The following is a 23,856-nucleotide window of genomic DNA, read 5'->3' as shown; positions in this document are numbered from 1 at the left end:
GAAAGGCTACGGCGTGTGGGCCTCTTCAGCCTAGAAAAGAGACGCTTGAGGGGGGACATGATTGAGACATACAAAATTATGCAGGGGATGGACAGAGTGGATAGGGAGATGCTCTTTACACTCTCACATAATACCAGAACCAGGGGACATCCACTAAAATTGAGTGTTGGGCGGGTTAGGACAGACAAAAGAAAATATTTCTTTACTCAGCGCGTGGTCGGTCTGTGGAACTCCTTGCCACAGGATGTGGTGCTGGCTTCTAGCCTAGACGCCTTTAAAAGGGGATTGGACAAGTTTCTGGAGGAAAAATCCATTATGGGGTAAAAGCCATGATGTGTATGCGCAACCTCCTGATTTTAGGAATGGGTTAAGTCAGAATGCCAGATGTAGGGGAGGGCACCAGGATGAGGTCTCTTGTTATCTGGTGTGCTCCCTGGGGCATTTGGTGGGCCGCTGTGAGATACAGGAAGCTGGACTAGATGGGCCTATGGCCTGATCCAGTGGGGCTGTTCTTATGTTCTTATGTTCTTATGACTTTTTCCCACTAAAAAAACACAGTATTTGAACCCTTTTGGCAATAGCAATTTTTCCACAATAAAAAAATGGAGAAAGATGGTATTTCTTAGGGTATGAAAATGTAAAACATTAGACCATTCCTAATGTGGTTTGGTTGGATATCATGCAGATACAGGAAATGCAAAAACAACAGAAGTGCCTCTTGGGAAAAGGCCTGTAGCTTTATCCAAAGTCATTTTAGGTTCTCTATGGAAGGTCTTGTTAATGAGAGACGATGGCAGATTTCATTGCATTCTACATGCTGATCGTTGAAAAAATAGTAGATCCCTTTCTTCCCAAAGTTTGTTAGGTAAGACATGTCTTTCTGAGAGACAGAATGAATCTGGGGGTCAGTTAGGTAAATGAGGCCTTTTCCATTACCAGTCACCCAACCTGTCAAACAGAAGGAAAAAAAAAAGTTGTAGTCTTTATTTTTCTAACTACACACAACATCTCTACCAAATGCAGATAAATTATTCCATTCAATATAAACAGAAGTAAATTTAGAATTTAGTTTGCAAATTTGCACTACAGATCAGATACTGTCTGTTACTGCAAACTACTAGGATGCGTTATCAGGCTAACAAATTCCTTTGTTGCAAGACTGGGTGAAACCAAATTGTTTGCAGAAATGCAAAGAGGCAGTCCAAACTGGTCCCAATCCAACACGGTATGTATGCATGTGCTGAGTGAAACTGGAATCCCAAAAGGTATTTCGTGGCAGAGAAGGAGCTGGGAAATGGCTACACCGAGACCCTTGCTCTGCCTCTTGAACAGGTGACTGGGAGACCCACCTTTTTCCTCCTTCTCATATATATGTGGGCAGCTCTGGCTGCTGGATCAAGCCTGAGGCTTACATGAGGAGCAGCTGCTTCTGAGTGCAATTGTTCATTCAGCTTAGTTTCTTTATTACAGTCACAGACCAGCATAAGTTCATTCAGCAAGGGATATGCTTTGCCGTGTCTATGATTGAACTGAGATTATTATGTCTGTGATGCCTGTGAAAATATCCGAGCACTTAGCTTTTGAGAGGATAGCAGAGAACTGCAGAAGTAAAAGACTGCATGCTTGCTGCCTTTGAATATACAGTGCCTCCTCCGTCAACTTGGGGTTTAGAAACGTAGGCACTGCTGGATGTGTTCTTTGCTCCCCTGTGCAACAGGCTTTTCTGAATCAAATTCTGCATCAAGAATCACCTGCAGAAACTAGTTTCTGTAAATAAGAAATTCTGAATAAAGATGATACATTTAAAGTATCACCGCAACTTAGGGCACAATCCTAACCCACTTTCCAGCACTGTCATAAGAGCAATGCAGGTCTGAGGTAAGAGAACAAATATTCCCTTACTTTGAAGAGACCTCCATGATTGCCCACCCCCCAACTGCAGGATGCAGCACATGTCCCGTTGGCATAATGATGCCAGTGCTGGAAAGTGGGTTAGGATTTGGGCCTTAGAGTTAAACCAGCTTGCCTACAATGAACATGGTTTAAATTTAAGATGGGATTGGCAAGTGCTTTTTGTTATACCCACTTCACAAGAAACTGACAAGTCAATTCTGTAGTCACCAAAAGCAATCTCAATCTCAATCATGACACTACTGAGCCAAAGACAGGTCAACAGACAATCTAGAAAGTCCTATAAAGAAAGAACATTTCACCATTATATGCCTTGTAGTACAAACCTTGCAAATCAACCACTACATCTGTGCCTTGGGAAAATTCATAGCAGAAATGGCCATAAGCAAGTCCATATTCTGTAGCTTTGTACTCTGATTTTACTACTTTGGTGTTATTGGATAACTTCACAAACTCTCCCAGAATATAAGGCTCCACACTTATACAGCCTTGTATAGTCTTGCCTTCTAGCACCTGAGGAACAAGAGAGGGTTATTATTAAAATATTTATATACTGCTTTTCAACAAAAAGTAGTTCACCAAGTGGATAACACAGTTAGGGCGCAATCCTAACCCCTAATGTCAGTGCTTTCCAGCACTGGCACAGCAGTGCCAATGGGGCGTGTGCTGCATCCTGCAGTTGGGTGTCCCTCACGGAGGCCTCCTCAAAGTAAGGGAATGTTTGTTCCCTTACCTCAGAGCTGCACTGCCCTTATGTCAGTGCTGGAAAGCACTGACATAAGGGGTTAGGATTGCGCCCTTAAATATTTAAATGGTTTTCTGTCCTCAAAGGGTTCACAATCTAAAAAGATGCAAAAGAGACATCTGCAACAGCCACTGGGGTGAAGGACAACTCCCCCCCCCCCAAAACATGAGAGGATGTCACTTAGCAGAGGAATCATATGGATGGTATTTTAGTGCCTACTGCATTTCTCAAGACAGTACAAGGACATCTGCAAGAGGGATCTGAAGGCCTTAGGAGTGGACCTCAACAGGTGGGAAACCCTGACCTCTGAGCGGCCCGCTTGGAGGCAGGCTGTGCAGCATGCCCTTTCGCAGTTTGAAGAGACACTTGGCCAACAGTCTGAGGCTAAGAGGCAAAGAAGGAAGACCCCATAGCCAGGGAGACAGACCAGGGGCAGACTGCACTTGCTCCCAGTGTGGAAGGGATTGTCACTCCCGAATTGGCCTTTTCAGCCACACTAGACGCTGTTCCAGAACCACCTTTCAGAGCGCGATACCATAGTCTTTCGAGACTGAAGGCTGCCAACAAACAGTGCAATGCATTCCTAACCCCTGGGTTAGGCTGGCACAAGTCAGTTGTGCTGGCCCTGGGGTGTCGGAAACGTGCCATAAGGCACATTTACGCTGACTCGGGAGTCCAACGCTGAGACGGGGAGGCCAACACAAGGAGTTGCGTTGGCCTCCCTGTGCCGGATTCAGGCCTGGTGGGGTCTGTTTGCATTGGCTGAGCTCAGCCAATGCAGAGGTCTGGAGGGGGGACATGGGGAGGGCAGGGAGGAGGTGGGAGAGAGGGGTTTGGGGGCAGGGGGTGGGTGGGTAGGCAGCGGGCATTCCTGGGGGTGGATGGGGAGCTGAAGGCGGGGCCAGGATCCGGCAGTTATGCTGGATTCTGACCCTGAGCGGCGAGGAGCAGCCTTTTGGTGCTCTACTCTACTCTACTCTACTCAAATTTGCATCACCTCCTGAGGTGGCTCAGATCTAAGTAGACCCATTGGGGCCAGTGCAGCGTGACGTGGGGTAAGGGGAAAGTTTTCCACTTGCCTTGGGTTGCACCAATTCTGGTTCCAAACTTGCGATTGATGCAGCGCAGGCCTGCTGGCCTTCCTGCTCCACTGCAAGTCAGGATTGTGCCCTCGGTTTCTCATCTTGTGCCTGCTCATAAACCAGTGGAATCCCTTTTGGCCTCTGGTTTGCTACTTACCAAGAGTATCACTGATGGAATGTAAAAGATTTGCGTTGGGATTTTTTGCTCATATAGCCTTTTGTTGAATTCCGTCACGTAGTACTGGGCAGTCATTTGCCGCTCAACGTCACTGAAGTGGTGAATAAGTCCCTTCTCACTTTTATACTCTTTGCCAACATACCTATGCAAAACAGAGAACACACCACAAATATGTATCATGTATTTACTAGAAATTTTGGGGGGGGGGTGCAAAATTGACAAGACCTTAGCACCACTTTCCTTCATATACAACAGAGTTCATGGAAGTCAGGTATGAAGAAGATTAGATTATGACATTTGTAGATGACTACAAAATGCATTTTATGCACTGTCTAGTTTAGATTAATGGCTGTAGTATATAAAAATAAACTTCCACGTAAGAATCAAATATCAAGCTGCAGAGGTAAAAAAAAATTGTATAGATTGTTACCATTAACCATCACATCATCAGTGTCACCGTCCACTGCATGAATAACATTCCAGTGTAGTCCTTGTTCCTAGTATGAACATGTATTCAGCCCAACAATATAATATTGAAAGACTATATATGTAAAAACTTAAGACAACAAAATAGACTTCATCTCTTACAGCAAGGCTGCTTTTAAGGCAGTGAGCCTTACACCGTGATATGTGACTGCATCTGGTACCCAGTTTTTAGAATGAGAATCTTTCAGTACCCACTGGAAGTGATGTCATGACCAGAAGTGACATCATCAAGCAGGAAAATTTTTAACAATCCTAGGCTGCAATCCTACCCACACTTACCCAGGAGTATGTCCCATTGACTGTCATTGTTAAAAGCATATACAGAGTAGCCTGTTAAAAGTACAGGCCTGTAACATTTCCCCAAATGCTGTCACATATCATGGTAGCATCGTCTACTACATTAAAAATAAAATATTGAAATGAATGGGAACCCACCTGAAATTGGCTCATGGCCCACTTAGTGGGTCCTGACCCACAGTTTGAGAAATGCTGTGTTAAGGGTATACACTTACTTTGCTTCTCTAGAGGCCAGGAGCGTACATTTTGCAGCTTAAAAAGGACACCATTGCAAAGAATGGAAATAGCAACAAGTTTTAATTTACCACAGGAGCTAGAAGTGAGGGAGATAAAAGTGATCTAGGCACTGATTCTGATTTAGGTCGGTCACCAAACCCAATGCTGAATTAATAAAGGCAATTTCCACCATGGCATAATTCCATAGGAATTCTGGCTGTGCTGATATGGAAGCAGGAGAAGGAAATGCTGACAATAGAAGAGTCCTTCAGGGTCCAGGCCACATCACTGCTGCTAGTATGTTCTGAGGACGTTTGTGACGTCGCAAAGCAGTTACTGTATCTTCATAGAGCATGTTCACACTGATGCACACAGGCTGATGTTGCAGCTCTGCAACCTTGCAAACAGCCGACATCCTGAGAGCACTGAGTAGCAGGAAGAGCAGCATCTTCAACAGGACTCTGGACCAGGAGTGTTTGTGTCGGGGTGGATGGGAAACTGGGGCTAACATTTTCCAAATTCCAACTATGTGGAATTTTCCCCTTGGAATTATGTGACATTGTGATGGAACATTATTCCTGGGATTTTTTAGGTAAGACAAAAAGGTTCCCAGCAGCCACTGGCCACAAAGAGGGATGCCTTCTATCACAGCAAAACAGGTGGCAGGGACAGCAGTAAGGGGGAAAAGGTAAGCCCCATTTCATCCCCTATTTTTGCTCTTTCTGTCCAAAAAATGCAAGCAAAAAGGTTGCATGTTTGTTTATTTGGGAAATATATTAACTGCTTTTCTGCTGTAGCAGTGACAGTGGCAAAATAATATAAAACCGTTTTAAAAATCCATGCATTTATTTGTCACTGTATTCTGTTATCGTTAGTGTTATGTTCTGTTCCATTTGGAAAACTTGGTAAATGGTATGTTAAATAAAAACTACAACCCCTAGAGCAGTGTTTCTCAAACTGTGGGTCAGGACTCGGGACCCACTAGGTGGGTCATGAGCCAATTTCAGGTGAGTCCCCATTCTTTTCAATATATATTTTTTAATATTTTAGACTTGATGCTACCATTAGTATGTGACTGCATTCGGGGATATGTTACAGATCTGTACTTTTAACAGACTACTATATATGCTTTTAACAATCATAGCAAATGGTACATTTCTGGCTAATTGTAGGCAGGATTGCAGTGTAGGATTGTTAAAAATTTTCCTGCTTGATGATGTCACTTCCAGTCATGACGTTGCTTCTGGTGGGTCCCATCAGATTCTCATTCTAAAAAGTGGGTCCCAGTCCTAAAGGTTTGAGAATCACTGCTCTGGAGTATATTCTTTTCCAGATTCTCCTCATCCAGCCCATAACCAATTCTAGACAATGCTTCAGAACTTATACTACCTCCCTAGTTAAAGATGGGAGAGACAGAGCATAGTCACTGGTGTTGCTAGGGGGATGCGGAGGGTGTGGGCCATGTTACCAAAAAGGGCTGTTATGTTTAAGGGAGTTATTATATTACCCTTTTGGAAACTTTAGGACCATAGGCTGGATAGCAAGACAGCATAAAGCAAAGAAATCCCTTGTTTAGCTTAAAGAGGAGACTGGGAGAAAGGTAACTTTCAATCAAAGTATTATATTTTTATTGCAAAAACACACAAAGGTAAACATAATACACATGGAAAATGGTAAGTATATGTCTACTTGAATCCTAGTACTTGGATACAGTGTACCTAGCTTTATGATGGCTGCATGTGCTATGTATTAGGTGTATCCGATAAGGAATCCGAAAAGGATAGGTTGTAGGGAAGGATTTTAGGGGTCCCTGGTCTGCCTAAGCCCGTTTGCTAACTAAAGAAGGGGGAAGAAGGGGAGAAATAGGTAGGATGGAAGGGAGAGAGTTTAGACGCAAGATATATTTACCTGTCCCGGGGAGCAGTTGGATGGGAGAGAGTCCTAGGAAGGACCACTCCCTTGGGAGGGCAGTCAGAGAGAGAGACCATGTGGCCGGAGCTTCCTCTTAAAGGGTTATGGCTGACCTAGAATGACCCGGAAGTATCCTACAGCTGTCCTAGATGTGCATGCTCAGTACACACAATGGAACACGTGGAGCATGCAAGAACATGATGACTGGGTATAAGCCATGACTGGGGGAGGGAGGCAGTTTGCATAAGGAGTTTAAGAGTGATAAAGCTACAACAATAGAACAATAGACTTCTTCCTCCGGAGGTGCATGCTTGTTTTGCATAATCAGAAGACATTCCTTGACTGGAGTAGGGGATGTAATCACCGTGAGTTTTGCAAACTTCTACCAGGTTTTTGGAAATTGGGCTTGTTTGCTTGGCCTGTATGATATCTTAGTCCATAATAACATAACCAGATATAAAAATCACAACTTAAAAGGAAAAAGGGGATTTTCATGTAACAGCCACACTGGGTGACGTGCTGGGGGGGGGTGTGACGCGCCCTGGGGGAGGACATGCTAACTTTGTGGCTTCAGGAGCTAGCCCATCATGCCATACACTATTGGATGCGGAGTGTCCAGTGGAACGCAGTGCAAAAAACAGAATTGCAATAGCTCCTTTCATTCAAAAGTTATGGCCAAAAAGATGGAAAGAAAAAATGCATGGAGCCCTATGGAAAGTGAAAGTGAGCCGTATCGCGCGTTTACTCACGAGTTGGCATACTTGCCATAGTCCGTCAGAAAGGGCAAGCTAAGAGGAATCCAACGACACCAGAATGGTCCCGAGCCAATGAATGCAGCCTCCCAAAACACCCGAGAAGCTCCCCCCTCCCAGCTGCAAGTCTGAGCCCAAAACGAAGCCACATGGCCGTGTTTACTCGTGAGTAGGCAAACTTGCCTTAGTCTGGAAAGGGCAGGCAGAGAGGACTTCAAGGACGTCAGAATGGTCCTGATCCAATGAATGCAGCCCCCAAAATACCTGAGAAGGAAGTCCCTCCCCCCCTCCTGCAGTCTATTGAGCTCTACGAAAAGCAAACTCAGCTACATGGTTGCATTTACTCTCAAGTAGGCAGACGTGCCTTGCCTTTTGGTTAGGCCAGGCAAAGGGGAATGTGAGGCCACCAGAAGGGTCCCAATCCGATGGAACTGGAGCACAACAAATGCTGCAGAAGGCAGCCCCCCCCCCCCCACTAAGAAGGACAAAGAAAAGAGGCTTCAACTGGTAAGGGGAATGTTTTCTATTTTGCACTTGCAAAGCTAGGAGGGTCTATCTTGATATGCTTGAAATAGAAGAACTTTAAACTGGGCACTGGGGAGGGCTGGAAATCTCACTGATTCTTTTTGGAGGGGAGGTTATTGCAGGCAGGCTACAGAGTAAGCTCCATTGACCACTATGGGACTTACTTCTGAGTAGACATGCATAGGATTGGGCTCACAGGCTGCAATTCTACCCACACTTTCCTGAGAGTAAGCCCCATTGACCACTGTGGGACTTATTTCAGAGTAGACATGCATAGGCTTGAACTCACAGGCTGCAATTCTACTCACACTTTCCTAAGAGTAAGCCCCATTGACCACTATGGGACTTACTTCAGAGTAGACATGCATAGGATTGGGCTCACAGGCTGCAATTCTACCCACACTTTCCTGAGAATAAGCCCCATTGACCACAATAAGACTTACTTCAGAATAGATTCACTTGGTGGAACAGGACTGGCTCCCCCTTATTTAATTATTTCTTTTATTTTAATTTAATTATTTATAATTATTTATTTTAATTTGCTTGATGATGTCACTTCTGGCCATGACATCACTTCCAATGGGTCCTGGACAGATTGTCATTCTAAAAAGTGGGTCCCAGTGCTAAAAGTTTGAGAACTGCTGCAATAAGATGTTAGTAAGTTGACATGGGTGTGTGTGTGACTCTACGAGTTTTCAAAATCACTAAAATCAGAGTTTGGAGGAATAATACTATCATGTTATAAATCAATCAATGCGTAATTTCATGCAGAATGCAATGAAACAAACCACATTGAAATATCTGTGTTCCATCAAAAGGTACAGCCAAAAAACCAGTGGGGGTGGGGCAATGGTACATTACCATGCCCACCACCTGGGGCATTGCCCCGCCCACTGCATGGGGTGATGTGCAGGCCTCCTGCACCAGATGACGCAAATCCTAGTGATGCCAGTATCTATGCCAGTGAGCATAGTATCATCTGTATATTTGTGGCACTCAACCCCATAATCCTTAGCACAATGGTTCCCAAACTGTGAGCAATGGCTCCCTGGGGAGCCATGGAAACCAGCCAGGGGAGCCGTGGAATCTTTGTGAAAAAACCTGCTGCACTATACAATGTTTAGGATTGAAGTCCTAATGAGGAGCCATGTCTAATGGCCCAGTAGGTCAAGGGAGACACCAGTTGAAAAAGTTTTGGAACCATTGTCCTAGTGGTTTCATGTTTTACTTTATACAAAAATATGCAAGGCAGTCCATTCTATAGGAAAACTATAATTAATACCCAGTGACTATACTAGAAACTCAGCCTACCTTGCCTTCCCAGATTGATCAAAAATTTACACTAGTGAATTCATTATTCACATTAGTGAATTCACATTAAAAATTCACATTAGTGAATTCACACTAGTGAGCAATACCTTCCCAGAGTCTCTTCTTGGTGTAGGAAGTGTATCCAAAAAGCATTTCTTTGTTTTCCTTTTTTAGCCACATTCAAGTAGTCTCCAATACATACAGCTGTTTCCTGGGCGGTCCATAGTCCAGATTTCTTAGAGAATTTCAAAAGAAGAGCAGCTGGAAAAGAAGATCAGTGAATTGACAACTTCTTCAGCAAGGTGGTTCCGTACCAGTAACCAAGCATGAAAGGGCAGAGTTACTAGGTTTTCTTGCTAGGATCAATGCCCTTTCCCAGAGAAGAGTAATGGGGTTGTGGGATTTTGTTTCACAGTCTGATCAATAAGAAGTGGCATTCATTACTGCAGCAAGGAGCTGCAACTGGAAGAGGGAGATGTATGTTGCATGTGCAGACCATGCCATGTAACCAACAATTTTCTGCTCTTTGATTTTATCCTAAAATCTCTCTCCTGAGAGGGGATACCTCATTCTGTCAGTTGCAAGGCTGACATAAGCAAGATTCCAGCTTTGGATGCTCTTCCATGTTCAAAGCTTGTTGTAAACAGAAAACTAGCACAGCAGGGAGAAAGGTTCTATCTCAGCCCTTTGTCTGCTTTGCAATTTGCAAGTAGTTTTTTTTTAATTATAGCATCACAAGAAAAGATGAACTGGGGAAGGAAAATGCCCAAGGCAAAGAATGCCCAAGGCAAAGAATGCCCAAGGCAATCTGGTGCTTGAGGATCAGGAACTAGTTTGCAGGGTGGTAGTAAAACTGGGGGGCTGATCTATACATGTAGGAAAGGGATGCGAATTAGGGCCAGATCCTAGCCAACCTTCCAGTGCTGATGCAGCCATACCAATGAGGCATGCACTGCAACCTGAAGTGGGGGGGGGGCCTTACCTCGGGGCTGCATTGTGGCTGCACTGATGCTGGAAAGTTAGATAGGATTGGGCCCTCAGGTGGTAGAGGGCTGCGGTAATAGAAGAGATTGCATCACTTCAGACTGCATTCTCAGAGTGCTTTTACATGCTGCAAAGAAGCCAGAGCGATTGATGCATCATCTTTTGTGCTTCTGTTGCAACATGCAAATGGGGAATTTCCTGTATTACCCATCAGGAGAGACATGACAGTTTCTGCTCGTGTGTACATTAACACATCTCAGCACGCGAAGTTTGTCAGTTGGCCTGACAATGGTAGGGTGGAAGAAAACTTCTGGGACCAGGGGATGCATTTATATAAGGGCACGTTTTAGTCAGATCTACTCACAGTGTGCTTTTTGGAGTTGGTTCGGCTTAAAGAGCCCCGTATTCTTCAGTCTCTCTACTAGCCAACTATGTGTTACACCTGCCAAAAGCCTCTCATAGTCATCATCACTCAGAATGCGAGCTTGTAGGCATTGTTCTTTGGATCGACTCATAAATATGAAAGAGCTGCCACTTGAGTTCAAAAATGGACTCCCCAATTCTGAGAAACTACTTGAAAAACTGTGTTGGTTGTACCATGATTTCAGAGAAGAGCTTGAGCTCCCACTACGGTTAAAAACGTTCTTTAGTTTATCACCTTCATCTTCTTCAGTGGTAGCACAGTCACTGGATTGATTGGCTAATTGTTTGATCCTCCCAGATAGAGAATTTGTAGTCTCAGACTTGTGATCTTGTTGATTCCTTATCACAACCACATCAGGATCATTCTCAACTGACTTCCTTCCACTACCAGAAGCAAACTCCCAGTCATCTTCTGTAACTGCTTGGGGGTCAACTTCAGGCACTTCAGAGGAGCCCCCTGCAGTCACCATAACAACTGATTCATTAATCCAATTCTGTATATAACAGCTACGTTCTGGTTGTTTGCTGTTTACCAAAGCAGGGGCCATACTATGATTGGGGAGGTGTGGACTCCCAGGTGTATCTTCAGTAGCATCTACAGTTTCTCCTTCTGGGTCAACTAACAGCCAATGATTTTTAGATATCGGTTCTGTAACTTGGTTGCAGCTTTTGGGATCTTCTCTACTTCCTCTCCCAAGTTGGCTTTGATTATGGCTAGACAAGGCATTGCAATATTTGTTGCTGTCCTTGGTTCTGGAATCTGAAGAGGGTATACTCATTCCAGATGGATCTTGTTCACAAGAGGGATTCATTCCATCACTGAAAAGGTTACTGTTCCTACAGCTGGTGTTACTGAGTTCCTTGAGTGATTGTTTCAAAAAATCCTCTTCACATTCTGTTCCCTCCAGTTGCTCCTCTTTGACATTTGGGCATGATTCTGTTAGTCTATTAGCTACAGCTATATTGTTCTGTGTAACGGGACCTATATAGCCATTTTGAGCCTTCGACAGATTATGAGTTTTGGAAGATAGTAAACAGAGATTGTGCTCTTGGGCACTTTCTCCACCATCTTCAGTCAAGGCTGCGGTGTGGTCTTGCACATTATCTGTAGAGCCCTTTGTTTTCTGTTCCTTTTCTTGGGGTAGTTCAATCCAGTCAACCTCTTCCCAGCTAGGAAGTGAACTCGATTTGGACCATTTGCTCCAAGATCTCAATGAACTCAAAATTTCACTCCTGCTTTGAGATCTGCTTGACATGCCATCACCATTGCTTTGATCCCTTTCTGAAGGTTCACTCTCTGTCTCTTCATCAAGGGAGGTATCCACTGCAGGAACACGGGATAATTTCTTTCGGATTTGGCCTTTAAGACTTTCATGACCTTTCCTCACCTTTTGTGAAACTGAGATCTTTGCAGTGTCTTTTCCATGGAGTGATCTTTCTTCAGTAGTGCACACAGTGTCCATATTCCTGGTTTCAGTTTTCAGAGCTGTTATACAGGTGCCCATTCTGCCTTCCTCTTGTCTCACTGTGTGGCTCCTACAAGCACTTTCAAAAACTTCACAGACTGCTGTATGATGCTGGGAATGCATTTTGAGGACTTCCTTGAAGTTTAATTCACCATTCACAATCTGCTTTTCGATACCCACTTTGAAGCTATCTGGAACATAAGACTTGGCATCTGAATTGGGGAAACTCTGCACCTGCAATTGCTCCTTAGCAGACATGACCAGGGACATGATCTCCTGGGCAAGGAGATCTTTGTCTTGTTTTCCAGCATGAGTGGAATGACTATAAGTGTACAACTTTTCCAAGGCCTCCTGGCATAGTTGGGTCACTCCACTCAGTCTTTCACTCTCCCCATAGAGTCGCTGGTGAACTTTTGTAAGGCAGAAAGCGGCCTTTACAAAACTGTGAAGTTCCTGTTTGCTGGTGGCTGGCTTTTGATCCCTTTTACTAAGGAGACCAATTTCAAAAGACTCCTTTGCTTCAGACAAATAGAACTTTTGTTTTTCTGAAGGACATGCAGGGGAGTAGCTATAAGACAGCAAACACACTCCACGGATATTCTGCAAGACATATACAGCTGAAATTGATAAGGTATTTCAGATTCATGTGTCCAAAGTAAAGTTCAGATACTTCATAGAATAATGATAATTTACCATAGACATGCGCCTATAAGGCAAGAAATTTCTGCCAAAAAATCAAACTTAGATCATCCCCTCACCTTATCTGCGAGGCCACTAGAGGGTCAGGGCTGGGAGAAGCAGACAATGCAGAGATAATTAGAGGGCTATTAGTCTCCATGACAACCCTCTAGAGCAAACTGCAGCCAAAGTTAACCTTTTTCCAATTCTCATTTACTTATTTTTATATTTGTTCATGCACGCTTGACTTGCGGCACAAATCCTATAGGGCTGGTTGTGATGTTGTAATCCTAGTTACAACAACACAAAGGCCCTACGGCATCAAAAAGAGTTGCCATTTTGCAGGTGGCCATTTTGGATCCACCATCCGAAATGGCAACAATGGTCTGCACCTGGTTCTGGAGGGAAGTGATGGTAAGCTGGTGGGGTGGGCAGAATGGGGCAAGTAGGAGGTAGGAAGGGTCATGTAGGGGGCTAGCCAAAGGGCTAGCATAGATCTGTGGAGATCCATTGGTGTTCAGGTGGCTTATGGGGAAGTAAGGGAAAATATTTTCCCTCACCTCTCCCAAGCCTCCTGATTCAACTTCCCCTCCCCCCACCATAGCATGCAGTGCATCCTGTTTTGGCAGGGAAATGGATAGGATTGGGTTGTTGGATATCTTTATTACACACTGATGGAACACACCAACATTTGCATGCTTATTATGAGATATCTAGTAATTATTTCATTCATGTTAGACTTTTTCATTGGCCAGCTGCATTCTCAGAGGCCTAGTACAGAACCTTGCATAGCATGTTACTTCTGGAGGATTAATTGCTGAGAGGACTGATCTTTTTGGTGTTGGGCAGGATGGGAGAGGGATAGGAAGGAATGATAACAATATAAAACCCTATATTGTGAAATTAATAACCATAGTTGTACAAAGCACTCTTAGTTTACCAGATGCATTTTGTATGAATTCATTTTACTATAACAAAAGATAAATATCATTAGCAGCCTTTGGTTGAGTCCTAAATTCCCTCACGCCAGAATAATTTGTCGGCGCATTGGAGCAGTAGTTAGTAATAAAGAATTTTCCGCTTGGAGAGAACATTCACTGAATATGGTCCTTACCACGGCTGTGAGCACAAACAGCGGTGTGAACTGACTGAAGGCTGCTGCTAACTTGCAGGCCTCAGCAGCTGATAGCAACCGATGGTCAAACTCTTCCAGAAGATTCTGTAGCGACAGCAAGAAGAATGCAATATTTAGGCAGGTCTGTTTTTGCAAGACAGCAAGATTTTTATTTCAAGTCTGCTTTAATGACTCTGACCCTTCATGACCATACAAACCCAAACAATCTATAAAAACCAATCAATAATGCTTTTTAAATGACATTTTTGGAATCGGCTTCATTTGTAAATGTTTGCCACAATGACTGAGTAACTGACAGCCCGATTCTACCTAACTCCATGCATGGTGATGCAGCAGCACCAATGGGGCGTCCGCCATATCCCAAGGGAGAATTTTTGCATTGGGGAAGGCTCCTGTTGACCCAGTGGGTCTACTTGGACCTGCGCCAGCTATATAGCTGTTGCAAGTCTGAGTGAATCTCTGTAGGTGGATTGGGCCTGGGAAGGGTGTTAGGATTCAGCAGATGCCACTGCTGCTGAACCGACCCTCGTCTCGGGCCTGATCCACCCTCTTCCTCACCCCTGTAGCCTCATTCAAGTTAATCTAAGTACCTAAGTATCTAAGTGAGAATAGTTACCAGGTTAATCTGAGAGTTGTTTTTAAAACGGTTGTAATCATTTTCACTCATAGATACAAAGATGTCAGCCAGAATACCCAATGATGTAGCAATCCCCTGCAAGAGAGAGACAGATAAAAATAATCTTGTTGTTTGTTTCCATTATTTATACTTTAGGTTACTCTAAATACTTAAGGTGCAAAAGCATAAACAGAATCTAAGAGACCAATTCTGCCCCCCCCCCCCCGCTGGTGCAGCTGTGCCAAAAAGTAGTGTGCTGTCTTTGGCGGGGGAGAGGGGGTCAAGTGGTTTTGGAGGAGAAAGGCGACATAAATCCCCTTACCCCTTCATAAGTCTCCAGCTCTGCAATGGGTCTCCTTGGACATGTGCCAGTGACAGAATTTGAGAAGAAAGGCGTAGGGAGACTGCCAAAGCAGAGGATAGGATCCGACATATGACACTGCTGCCAGATTCACCTCTCCTTCACGCTTCCTGCCCCATTCCTCCTCCTCCACACTTTAGCCCTTCCCTATTCCCTCTGCAGCTGAATCTGCTCTGGCAGCCGCAGACAGGACCAATGATGGACAGAGAGCACTGCTGCCTCTTGAAGCAGTGCTCCTGAAATTACTGCTGACGAGTTCTCCGCATGCTGTTGTAGCCATTTTGCAAGAGCAGAAGTGTCTTCTGCTGTTGCAAAGAGCTATGGCGGGCAGCCGGAACCTTTATACTATAGTAGTGGTTCCCAAAGTCCTCCGTGGGAGTAGGGAACCACTTGAGTCTTTGCAGGGACGGGGATGCAGCAGCAACTCGATTCCCAGGATCGCGCTGCTGCCAGGACCGGAGGGGGGAGGGTTTACATATCAGCAGGTAGCGCCAGCCTCTGAGGGGTGAAGGGAGCTCCATGGAGCCCTCCACAGGGCCTCTGATTCATTAAAAATCACAATTGGAAACAACTTCCGGTTTTGCAATTGAAAACTGGAAGTGGTTTACAGTTGCAATTTTTAGTGAATCGGAGGCTTGGGGAGCCCTGCTGAGGGCTCTGCTGGGCTCTCTATACTACTCTGGAGGCCGGCGCTACCCGCTGGTAAGTAAAAACCCCCTTCTGTCCTGGCAGCAGCATGATCCTGGGAACCGAGTCACTAACTTCCCTCCCTTCCACCCCCTAAAGGGGCATAGGCCAGTGCTTTCCAGGCTGGTGGGTTGTGACCCACCAGTTTGGGAACTGCTGTACTATAGGATTGGGCTGTAAGGCTGTTAGTACACTGTTCATAGCAGGTCAAAAAGGGACAGCTGCTCCATTGTTTCGGAAGAGCTGCAGTTTGTTGCTTGAAATGGTAGAGGCAGCACTTCCTTGCAAGTAAATCTGCTTGGGAAAAAGGACCACAAACTGTCTCTAGTCCTCCACTTTCAGTTATAGTGTATGTAACAAGCTGCGTTGTTCCTTATTGTGATTCAATCCGGTTATGGGGATAGAAATAAATCTGGGAAAGAGTGTACAAAATAAATTCTTCAGGCTGGTACCACCTGTTATTTCCAATGGAGGATATATTTATTTTCAAAGTGCATTCATCACCTTTTTGTCTGGCTGTGGAAGTGTGAAATAGCCCAAAACTGAGGCCCAGATCAGCTCTGCTGCTTCATACCACATTCCTAAAGAGAAAAAATGATTAACATTTTAACCAGTTATTTTGAAGGATTAACATTTTTATACATTTCTTACACACATCTCCAGTTTGATGGATCTGAAGGGGAAATTTTAGGATTATGATTTTCCAGCTTAGGTATAGGAAATATTTGTTAGTTTTTCTTTGCTTTCATGGCAAATTTAGGCTGATGCATAATTGTGCATTTAGTAGTTGGCAACCTTCAGTCTCGAGAGACTATGGTATCGCGCTCTGAAAGGTGGTTCTGGAACACCGTCTAGTGTGGCTGAAAAGGCCAATCCGGGAGTGACAATCCCTTCCACACCGGGAGCAAGTGCAGTCTGTCCCTGGTCTGTCTCCCTGGCTATGGGCCTTCCTTCTTTGCCTCTTAGCCTCAGACTGTTGGCCAAGTGTCTCTTCAAACTGGGAAAGGCCATGCTGCACAGCCTGCCTCAAAGCGGGCTGCTCAGAGGCCAGGGTTTCCCACCTGTTGAGGTCCACTCCTAAGGCCTTCAGATCCCCCTTGTAGATGTCCTTGTATCGCAGCTGTGGTCTACCTGTAGGGCGCTTTCCTTGCACGAGTTCTCCATAGAGGAGATCCTTTGGGATCCGGCCATCATCCATTCTCACAACATGACCGAGCCAATTGTGCAGTTAGTGTCTGGGTAACTGCCAAAACATTCCAATTTTGCTCCAATGTTAACAAAATATTATGCTCAGAATGCACAAGCAAATTCAGTGTACTGGGAATTCGCTCATTCGGTGTAAAGCCACATGTGGAGACATTTTCCATATTATTTTTATTTATTTGCTAAATTTATATCCCTCCACTCTTTCTGAAGGGCACCCAAGGAGGCTCATAACACAAATCAAAATAAATACAGAAAATACAAAAAAAAACAAACAAAAAACAAAACCCCAACTATAAAATACATAAAAACACCATAATTAAAACCCAATCAGCAGTGAACAGCAGCAATTAAAACCATCAATAATAAGAACATTAAATAAATATTAAATTACATGTTAGAGGATAAAACATACTATGTGACCAGAATAATCCCCCAAGAACAAGTCCTGCACAAATCACACTGAACTGAATACCAGTTGCACAAGATCATGGCAGTGGTGATGAGCAGGTCCCCCCTTTTTTCCCCCAATGCACAGTGCTTGTGCAGAAGCTCCTAATAGATTCTTCATCAGTGACTTAACATCATGGCTTAACATACATGTGAAAAATGAGCTACAAAACCTTAGAAATCACAGAATGTGAAATTGCTGCATGAAACCAAAAAGAAATTCTACCCAGCTTTTGCAGAATCTGTCCTCTGATCTGTATACAGACAGACTGAACAAGGATCCTGTCACTTTCTTTAGCGTACTTCCACACACCTGAAAAACAAAGTGAAAAGAAAGATAAGCTTAACGTAGTTTAGAGTTACCTAAAGGTGGAGAGGCAGAAGGCAAGGTCAAGGGAGGCACCAGGATGACAAGGGAGGGCACCAGGATGAGGTCTCTTGTTATCTGGTGTGCTCATTGGGGCATTTGGTGGGCCGCTGTGAGATACAGGAAGCTGGACTAGATGGGCCTGTGGCCTGATCCAGTGGGGCTGTTCTTATGTTCTTAACTACAATTCCCAGAAAGCCTTGCAGGTCTCTTTTTATCTGGTGTGCTCCCTGGGGCATTTGGTGGGCCGCTGTGAGATACAGGAAGCTGGACTAGATGGGCCTATGGCCTGATCCAGTAGGGCTGTTCTTATGTTAAAAGTTGCTGGGTTTATTTAATCGGCCTAGAATAGGTGTTGGAGCGCAATCCAGACTTGCAGTTAAGCTGGCGCAAGTCCTTTGCGCCAACTCTAAAGCATGTTAACACCACCATGGGAGTCAGGGAGGCCGATGCAAGGATACACACTGGCTTCCCTGTGCTGAATCCAGCCCTGACAGAAATGAGTTCACACTGGCCGAGGACGGCCAGTGCAGGGGTGGGAAACGGCAGGACAGGAGTGTTTTGGGGCAAAGGAGGGTGGGGGTGGGCAGACCGGTGGTTGGACTAGGCCCGAGAGGGGGGTGGGACCAGCATCCAGCACTTAGGCTGAATCCTTACCCCCCTCCCAAACAACCTAGCATTACACCGGGCTGCTTGAGTCTGTACTAGCAATTTCACTGGCATAGATTTGAGTAGCCCCACTGAGATGGCTGGGGCATTACTCACAGTAAGGGGAAATAAGATTATAACTTGCACTGGATATGGCACCCTGCACATGCCCGATCTCGTCTGATCTCGGAAGCTAAGCAGGGTCAGGCCTGGTTAGTACTTGGATGGGAGACCGCCTGGGAATACCGGGTGCTTATACCATAGTCTTTCGAGACTGAAGGTTGCCAACCAATTGGCCTGCCTATTCCTGTGCAGATTAGGATTGGGCTGCAGCATGGTTTTAGGGGCAATCAAAGTGATAGGATATAGATATGTAGTCACTATGAATGCTCAGTGGTGTGCACTGGTTATAAATAACAGCAATATTCTGGTTTTATTAGGCCATGTATTTCTTTTGGAGACCTAAAATCAATTCTCAAAGCGATTGAATGTAAAATAGATTTTTCATGAGTCAAAACTCAGGGCCAAAATAGAATGCAATGTAAAAAGTGTGCTTAAGTCTGACACTCTCTTTTTGAGCCAAAAATAGATGCATAGCCATGATTTGGATCAGGATCGTGGCACATGGGAAGAGAGGATACATTCATGCTCAGTATAATCCACAAAATGTATACTCACTAATGATGATTTTATTTACTGATGAATCAGACAGGTTCAGCTGGTAGAGAGCCAGTTCTATTACAGGTGATATCTTCTGCCAATGACCCAAACATGATGTCTTTTGAGTTATACATCAGGTCATCCACCCCAGAGCAGTAGGACTCTTAGGGTGCAATCCTAACAAACTTTCCAGCACCGAGGTAACGGCAATGCAACTTCAAGGTAAGGAATAAACATTGCTTTACTTTGAGGAGGCCTCTGTGACTGCCCTCCAACTGCAGGATGCAGCACATACCCCATTGGCACAGCTATGCCAGTGCTGGAAATTTGGTTAGGGTTGCACCCTAGGGCACAATCCTATCCCGCGCTGGAACAGGAAAGCCAAGAGGTTTGCGCTGTATTCAGCGTAGGATGGGGCCTAAAGCGGCTCAGTTAGAGGCAAGGGGAATCTTTTCCCCTTACCTCTGGGCAAGGCGCCCTTGCCCCTATGGGTCTCCTCAGTCTTGTGCCACCTCTTGAGGGGGAGGAGGCAGGAAGGAGACGGGAGGGACGCCTCTTGAGGTGGCGCAAGTCCGAGGAGAGTGGAGTGGCTTCAAGCCGTTCCAATCTCCCCAGGAACAAGGGCTGGAATCTGCATAACTGCGGGGTCCCAGCCCTGCCTCCTACCTGCCCGCCCCCGGGGCTGCCCACCGCCTGCCCTCCCCCTGCCCAGGAACACCTCCCTCCCACCTCCTCCCCACCCCCTCCCTGCCTAACTCAGAGCCTTGCATTGGCCCAGCCAGGGTGATGCAAGGCTCGGTGCCTCTGTTGGCACAGAGGCTTGTTCCCAGTCTCCACAGGCCGGCACACCTCTGCATGCCAGCTTAGCTGACTTCCGAGGAGGTGCAAATGTGCCTTATGGGATCAGCCCGGGTCAGGATTGCACCCTTAATGATTTACATGCATAGACTGTAATGTCTGCATAGGGAAACATCAAATCCTTCTATACATAAAGTCAACTGTCATGTATATTCAGATTGTAGTAGGGTCTGAAGTCACATTTCATTTGTGGAATATCATCTATATTCTGTCACAAGCAACAAAACTTGGTGAAAAGCAGATTGTAACAGGATTTTCCCTCAAACTGAAAAAGAGAGGGCAGGGGGAGAGGGACCCTCCAATCCACCGCCTTTGAAGTCCCGGCCTGTAAAAGGTTGGAAACAGCTCTGTTTGAGAGTCTAAATAAGACCATCATTTCATCAATTGTAACTCAAACAACTGTAGAATTCTTAATGTATATATACCTGTTGCTCCATTGTCATTAATAAGACTGCTAAGGATATATTCAGCCTTCAGTAGTTTACCTGGAAACAGGAGAGAAAGAAACATTTCTAAATAAAAGGGAGATGTAAACTATATTCCACAGAACCGAAGGTTTCTATTGGAGTTCTTCTGCCTCTTCATTCCTAACAGAGCTTCCTTTACAGAAAAAAAGTGCATCAGGCATAAAATAATGTATCTGTACTAATGGTTCCCAAACCGGTGGGTCACGACCCACCAGGGAAACTGGGAGAGGGCCATTGCCCTGTAAGGGGAGTGGCCCAGAAATGGGAGCCTCAATGGCACAATAGCAACTGTAGCACTGCTGGGAGCAAAGGGTTTTTAAATGTACCCTTTGGGGCCTTCGCTGCCCGCCCCCATGAAGGGGTCTGCCCCTACAAAGCGGTCTGTACAGTTAATTCAGCATTGTAAGCTAAACTTAAACAGGTGGGTCCTGGGCAGTTTGGTGCACCCTTAGCAATTAATGGCTTTACTTGAGTCCCAGGAGTGACATAGTTAACCATGTAGGACCTAAGGAAAGGTCTGTTTAATGGGCCCACATTACCTTGGCTTGTGGCTTGTACAGTAAAAGAGAAAGTTACCTGCTAGAGCCCCTGGTCAATTCTTTGCATCTGTCTCAAGGAGGTGTTTATTGCACACTTGAGATGGGAAGGTAGGACTGATACCCAGTTCTTATAGTAAAAGTCTCACAAAATAACGGGCAGTCCCCTCTCCCATTTCAGTTCCTATAAAAGACCAAATCATTTTCATAGGAAGACCCAGCAAAAAGGCCTTAGGAGTGAACACAGGAACTGTTGGCCAAGGATTTGCCAGAACCACAGAAATATTATCTTCATCTCCAAGTCTTTAGGGAGCCAGTCAACATTCCCATACCACCACAGGAACCTCTCCAGCAACATTCAGTGATACTGTCATCAAAGCTACAGCTGTCTTCAGCTTAGCTCATTCTCTTACTCTCTTTCTTTTCCTCTCCACATTCTTAGGCCATGTCACAGAATGTCACCCGCATGTAGCATTAGGGCACCCAGCATGGCTTTGCACCTGAGTGTTCACTCTGATTCTCCAGTGGCTGTTTTCTGTTTGACTGGCAGAAAAGATCATAGCCTGGTCCTGCCACAAGTGGATTCAGACACTAACAGTCTAATCCTATGCAGGTGGATACAGAAGTAAGCCTCGCTGACTTCAATGGGGTTTATTCTCAGGTAAGTGTGAATAGGGTTGCACCCCAAAACTACCATTTCCTGAGAAGGATTGGAAGTATGTGGGGATACATTCCAATCCTCTCAATGACAATTACACAACTAAAGTCATTTTAAGAACCCTGTTAAAAGCTATAATTTTGTGTTCTATTATTATTATTATTATTATTTTATTAATTTATACCCTGCCTTTTTGCCCAACGGGCACACAAGGCAGCTTACAATTTAAAAGTGCAACATGAAAAACAATTAAAAACAATTTACAATAATTAAAAAATCTAAAAACAAACAAACCCCGTGGATTTTCATATAAAAAGTGGTGGATTTTCACATATTCCGAGTGGTGAAGAGCAGAAGTGATTGTGAGGAGCTCCAGAAGGATCTCTCCAGACTGGCAGAATGGGCAGCAAAATGGCAGATGCGCTTCAATGTCAGTAAGTGTAAAGTCATGCACATTGGGGCAAAAAATCAAAACTTTAGATATAGGCTGATGGGTTCTGAGCTGTCTGTGACAGATCAGGAGAGAGATCTTGGGGTGGTGGTGGACAGGTCGATGAAAGTGTCGACCCAATGTGCGGCGGCAGTGAAGAAGGCCAATTCTATGCTTGGGATCATTAGGAAGGGTACTGAGAACAAAACGGCTAGTATTATAATGCCGTTGTACAAATCTATGGTAAGGCCACACCTGGAGTATTGTGTCCAGTTCTGGTCGCCGCATCTCAAAAAAGACATAGTGGAAATGGAAAAGGTGCAAAAGAGAGCGACTAAGATGATTACGGGGCTGGGGCACCTTCCTTATGAGGAAAGGCTACGGCGTTTGGGCCTCTTCAGCCTAGAAAAGAGACGCCTGAGGGGGGACATGATTGAGACATACAAAATTATGCAGGATTGTAGGGAAGGAGGCGGTCCCGGACCCGAGCCGTAAAGGGTATGTATGTAGTCCCACAAAGTAGTTTTTAGAAGCAAATGACATCTCATAATGCAATGTATCCTTGACATTCCATGCTTATTCACCTTTGTAAATGTGTCACCACTTGGTGAGATCATAATATAGCAAGGGGCATTGGTGTACCTGGAGAGGTCAGGGGACAAATGCACCAGGAAGCCATGCCTGTGGGGGCGGCACTTCTGCCCATGCCCCCACACTGCGCCACCACCGTCCATCTTCTGGAGCCCTTCTAGGTAGGCCTCACACGGCATCCTCTAGCTCTCTGAAAGGCTTCTTAGGGCCTTTAAATGTCCAGTTTTGTCAGAAGGCTTTTGAAGGGCTGGGGGGCATCGCACAAGGCTCCGGATGCGACCGGTAAGTGAGGGACGCCCCAAGACGGCAGTACTGCATGAGGGACAGACATTCTGCACTCCTGGTCCTCGGTGGCACATGGGTTAGGATCACAATTGACAAGGGCTTGCTTTTGCCACCATTGTTTTGCAAGTTCACCACATGAAATAAAATGTATAGAAGCAAATGATCAGAGAATTAGCGGGCAATGTCAACTCATGGTGATGTTTCCTCATGAAAACCGATCATACACTGGATGATATAAACAACAATTTTACCGTGTAACCACTACATTTCTGTACTGGTGTGCAGTACAAATTTTCCATACCTCCTGGCACAATGATCCAGATGACCAGAGCTGCCTTGGGGCTTAGAAAACTATTAGAGTTATTTATTGTGCCTGAGATGTAGTTCTTAGAAGCATATGGTAATTTCACTTGTAGCTTGTGCAAGCCAAACAAAAAAAAAAAATGCTATGTTTAACATCAGTTTAGTTTATTCATTCCTGTAATAACCACAAAAATACTTTAAAAACCAAACTGCCGGCATCCACAGTTTTTGTGCAGTAACAAAAAGAAAAAGACAACTCGGTGAACATGAGTAAGTTTGTCAGTTGCATTTTTTGTGGCTGTGGTCAGTATTTTTTTTTCCTTAATGGGGCTAGGACAGAGCATGGACAAAACTGGGACTGTAATCTACTTTTTAGAGGCTCTAGCTTCAGAAGTACAACAATTCACATACCCCTGTTTGAAACAGCAGGGCAGATTTGTTCGGAGACAAAAGCACCAATTAGTATTTTCCACACCCTTTCACAATTTTCTCTCCTGCTTTTTCCTCTGGAACCCTTTAAGCCAGGCACTTTGTGCAGGCAAGAAGAGGTGGGCGGGTGTGGAGGGGGAAGGGCATGGGGAGAGCAGGGGCAGGGTGTCAGTTTAAAAAGATGGCCCTGGGATCATAGGAATGTCA

At 44.9% G+C, this 23,856-nt stretch overlaps 1 protein-coding gene and 1 pseudogene across 3 annotated transcripts in view; one reads left to right on the top strand and one right to left on the bottom strand.

The window, feature by feature from the left end:
* Positions 1-536: 536 nt before the first annotated feature.
* Positions 537-23,856, bottom strand: part of ALPK1 (alpha kinase 1) — a 43,346-nt gene continuing 20,026 nt past the window's right edge. The window contains exons 1-11 of one of the 3 annotated variants that reach the window (XM_066632499.1): positions 22,684-22,751; positions 20,376-20,435; positions 17,644-17,730; positions 16,269-16,345; positions 14,717-14,812; positions 14,080-14,184; positions 10,763-12,887; positions 9,522-9,675; positions 3,896-4,058; positions 2,238-2,424; positions 537-948 (exon numbers count right to left, since the gene is read on the bottom strand). In XM_066632499.1, the coding sequence (XP_066488596.1) occupies positions 749-948; positions 2,238-2,424; positions 3,896-4,058; positions 9,522-9,675; positions 10,763-12,887; positions 14,080-14,184; positions 14,717-14,812; positions 16,269-16,345; positions 17,644-17,730; positions 20,376-20,435; positions 22,684-22,747 (3,318 nt within the window). In that variant the 5' untranslated portion in view covers positions 22,748-22,751 and the 3' untranslated portion in view covers positions 537-748. Of the gene's footprint in view, positions 949-2,237; positions 2,425-3,895; positions 4,059-9,521; positions 9,676-10,762; positions 12,888-14,079; positions 14,185-14,716; positions 14,813-16,268; positions 16,346-17,643; positions 17,731-20,375; positions 20,436-22,683; positions 22,752-23,856 lie in introns of those variants that run through there. The other 2 variants (XM_066632500.1, XM_066632501.1) reach the window with 2 other exon arrangements.
* LOC136656713 (5S ribosomal RNA) lies at positions 18,575-18,694 on the top strand (annotated as a pseudogene).

The sequence above is a fragment of the Tiliqua scincoides genome, chromosome 6 (genome assembly GCF_035046505.1).
Source record: "Tiliqua scincoides isolate rTilSci1 chromosome 6, rTilSci1.hap2, whole genome shotgun sequence".
Taxonomy (NCBI): Eukaryota; Metazoa; Chordata; class Lepidosauria; order Squamata; family Scincidae; genus Tiliqua; species Tiliqua scincoides.
This window is presented reverse-complemented; position numbering and strand designations above follow the sequence as displayed.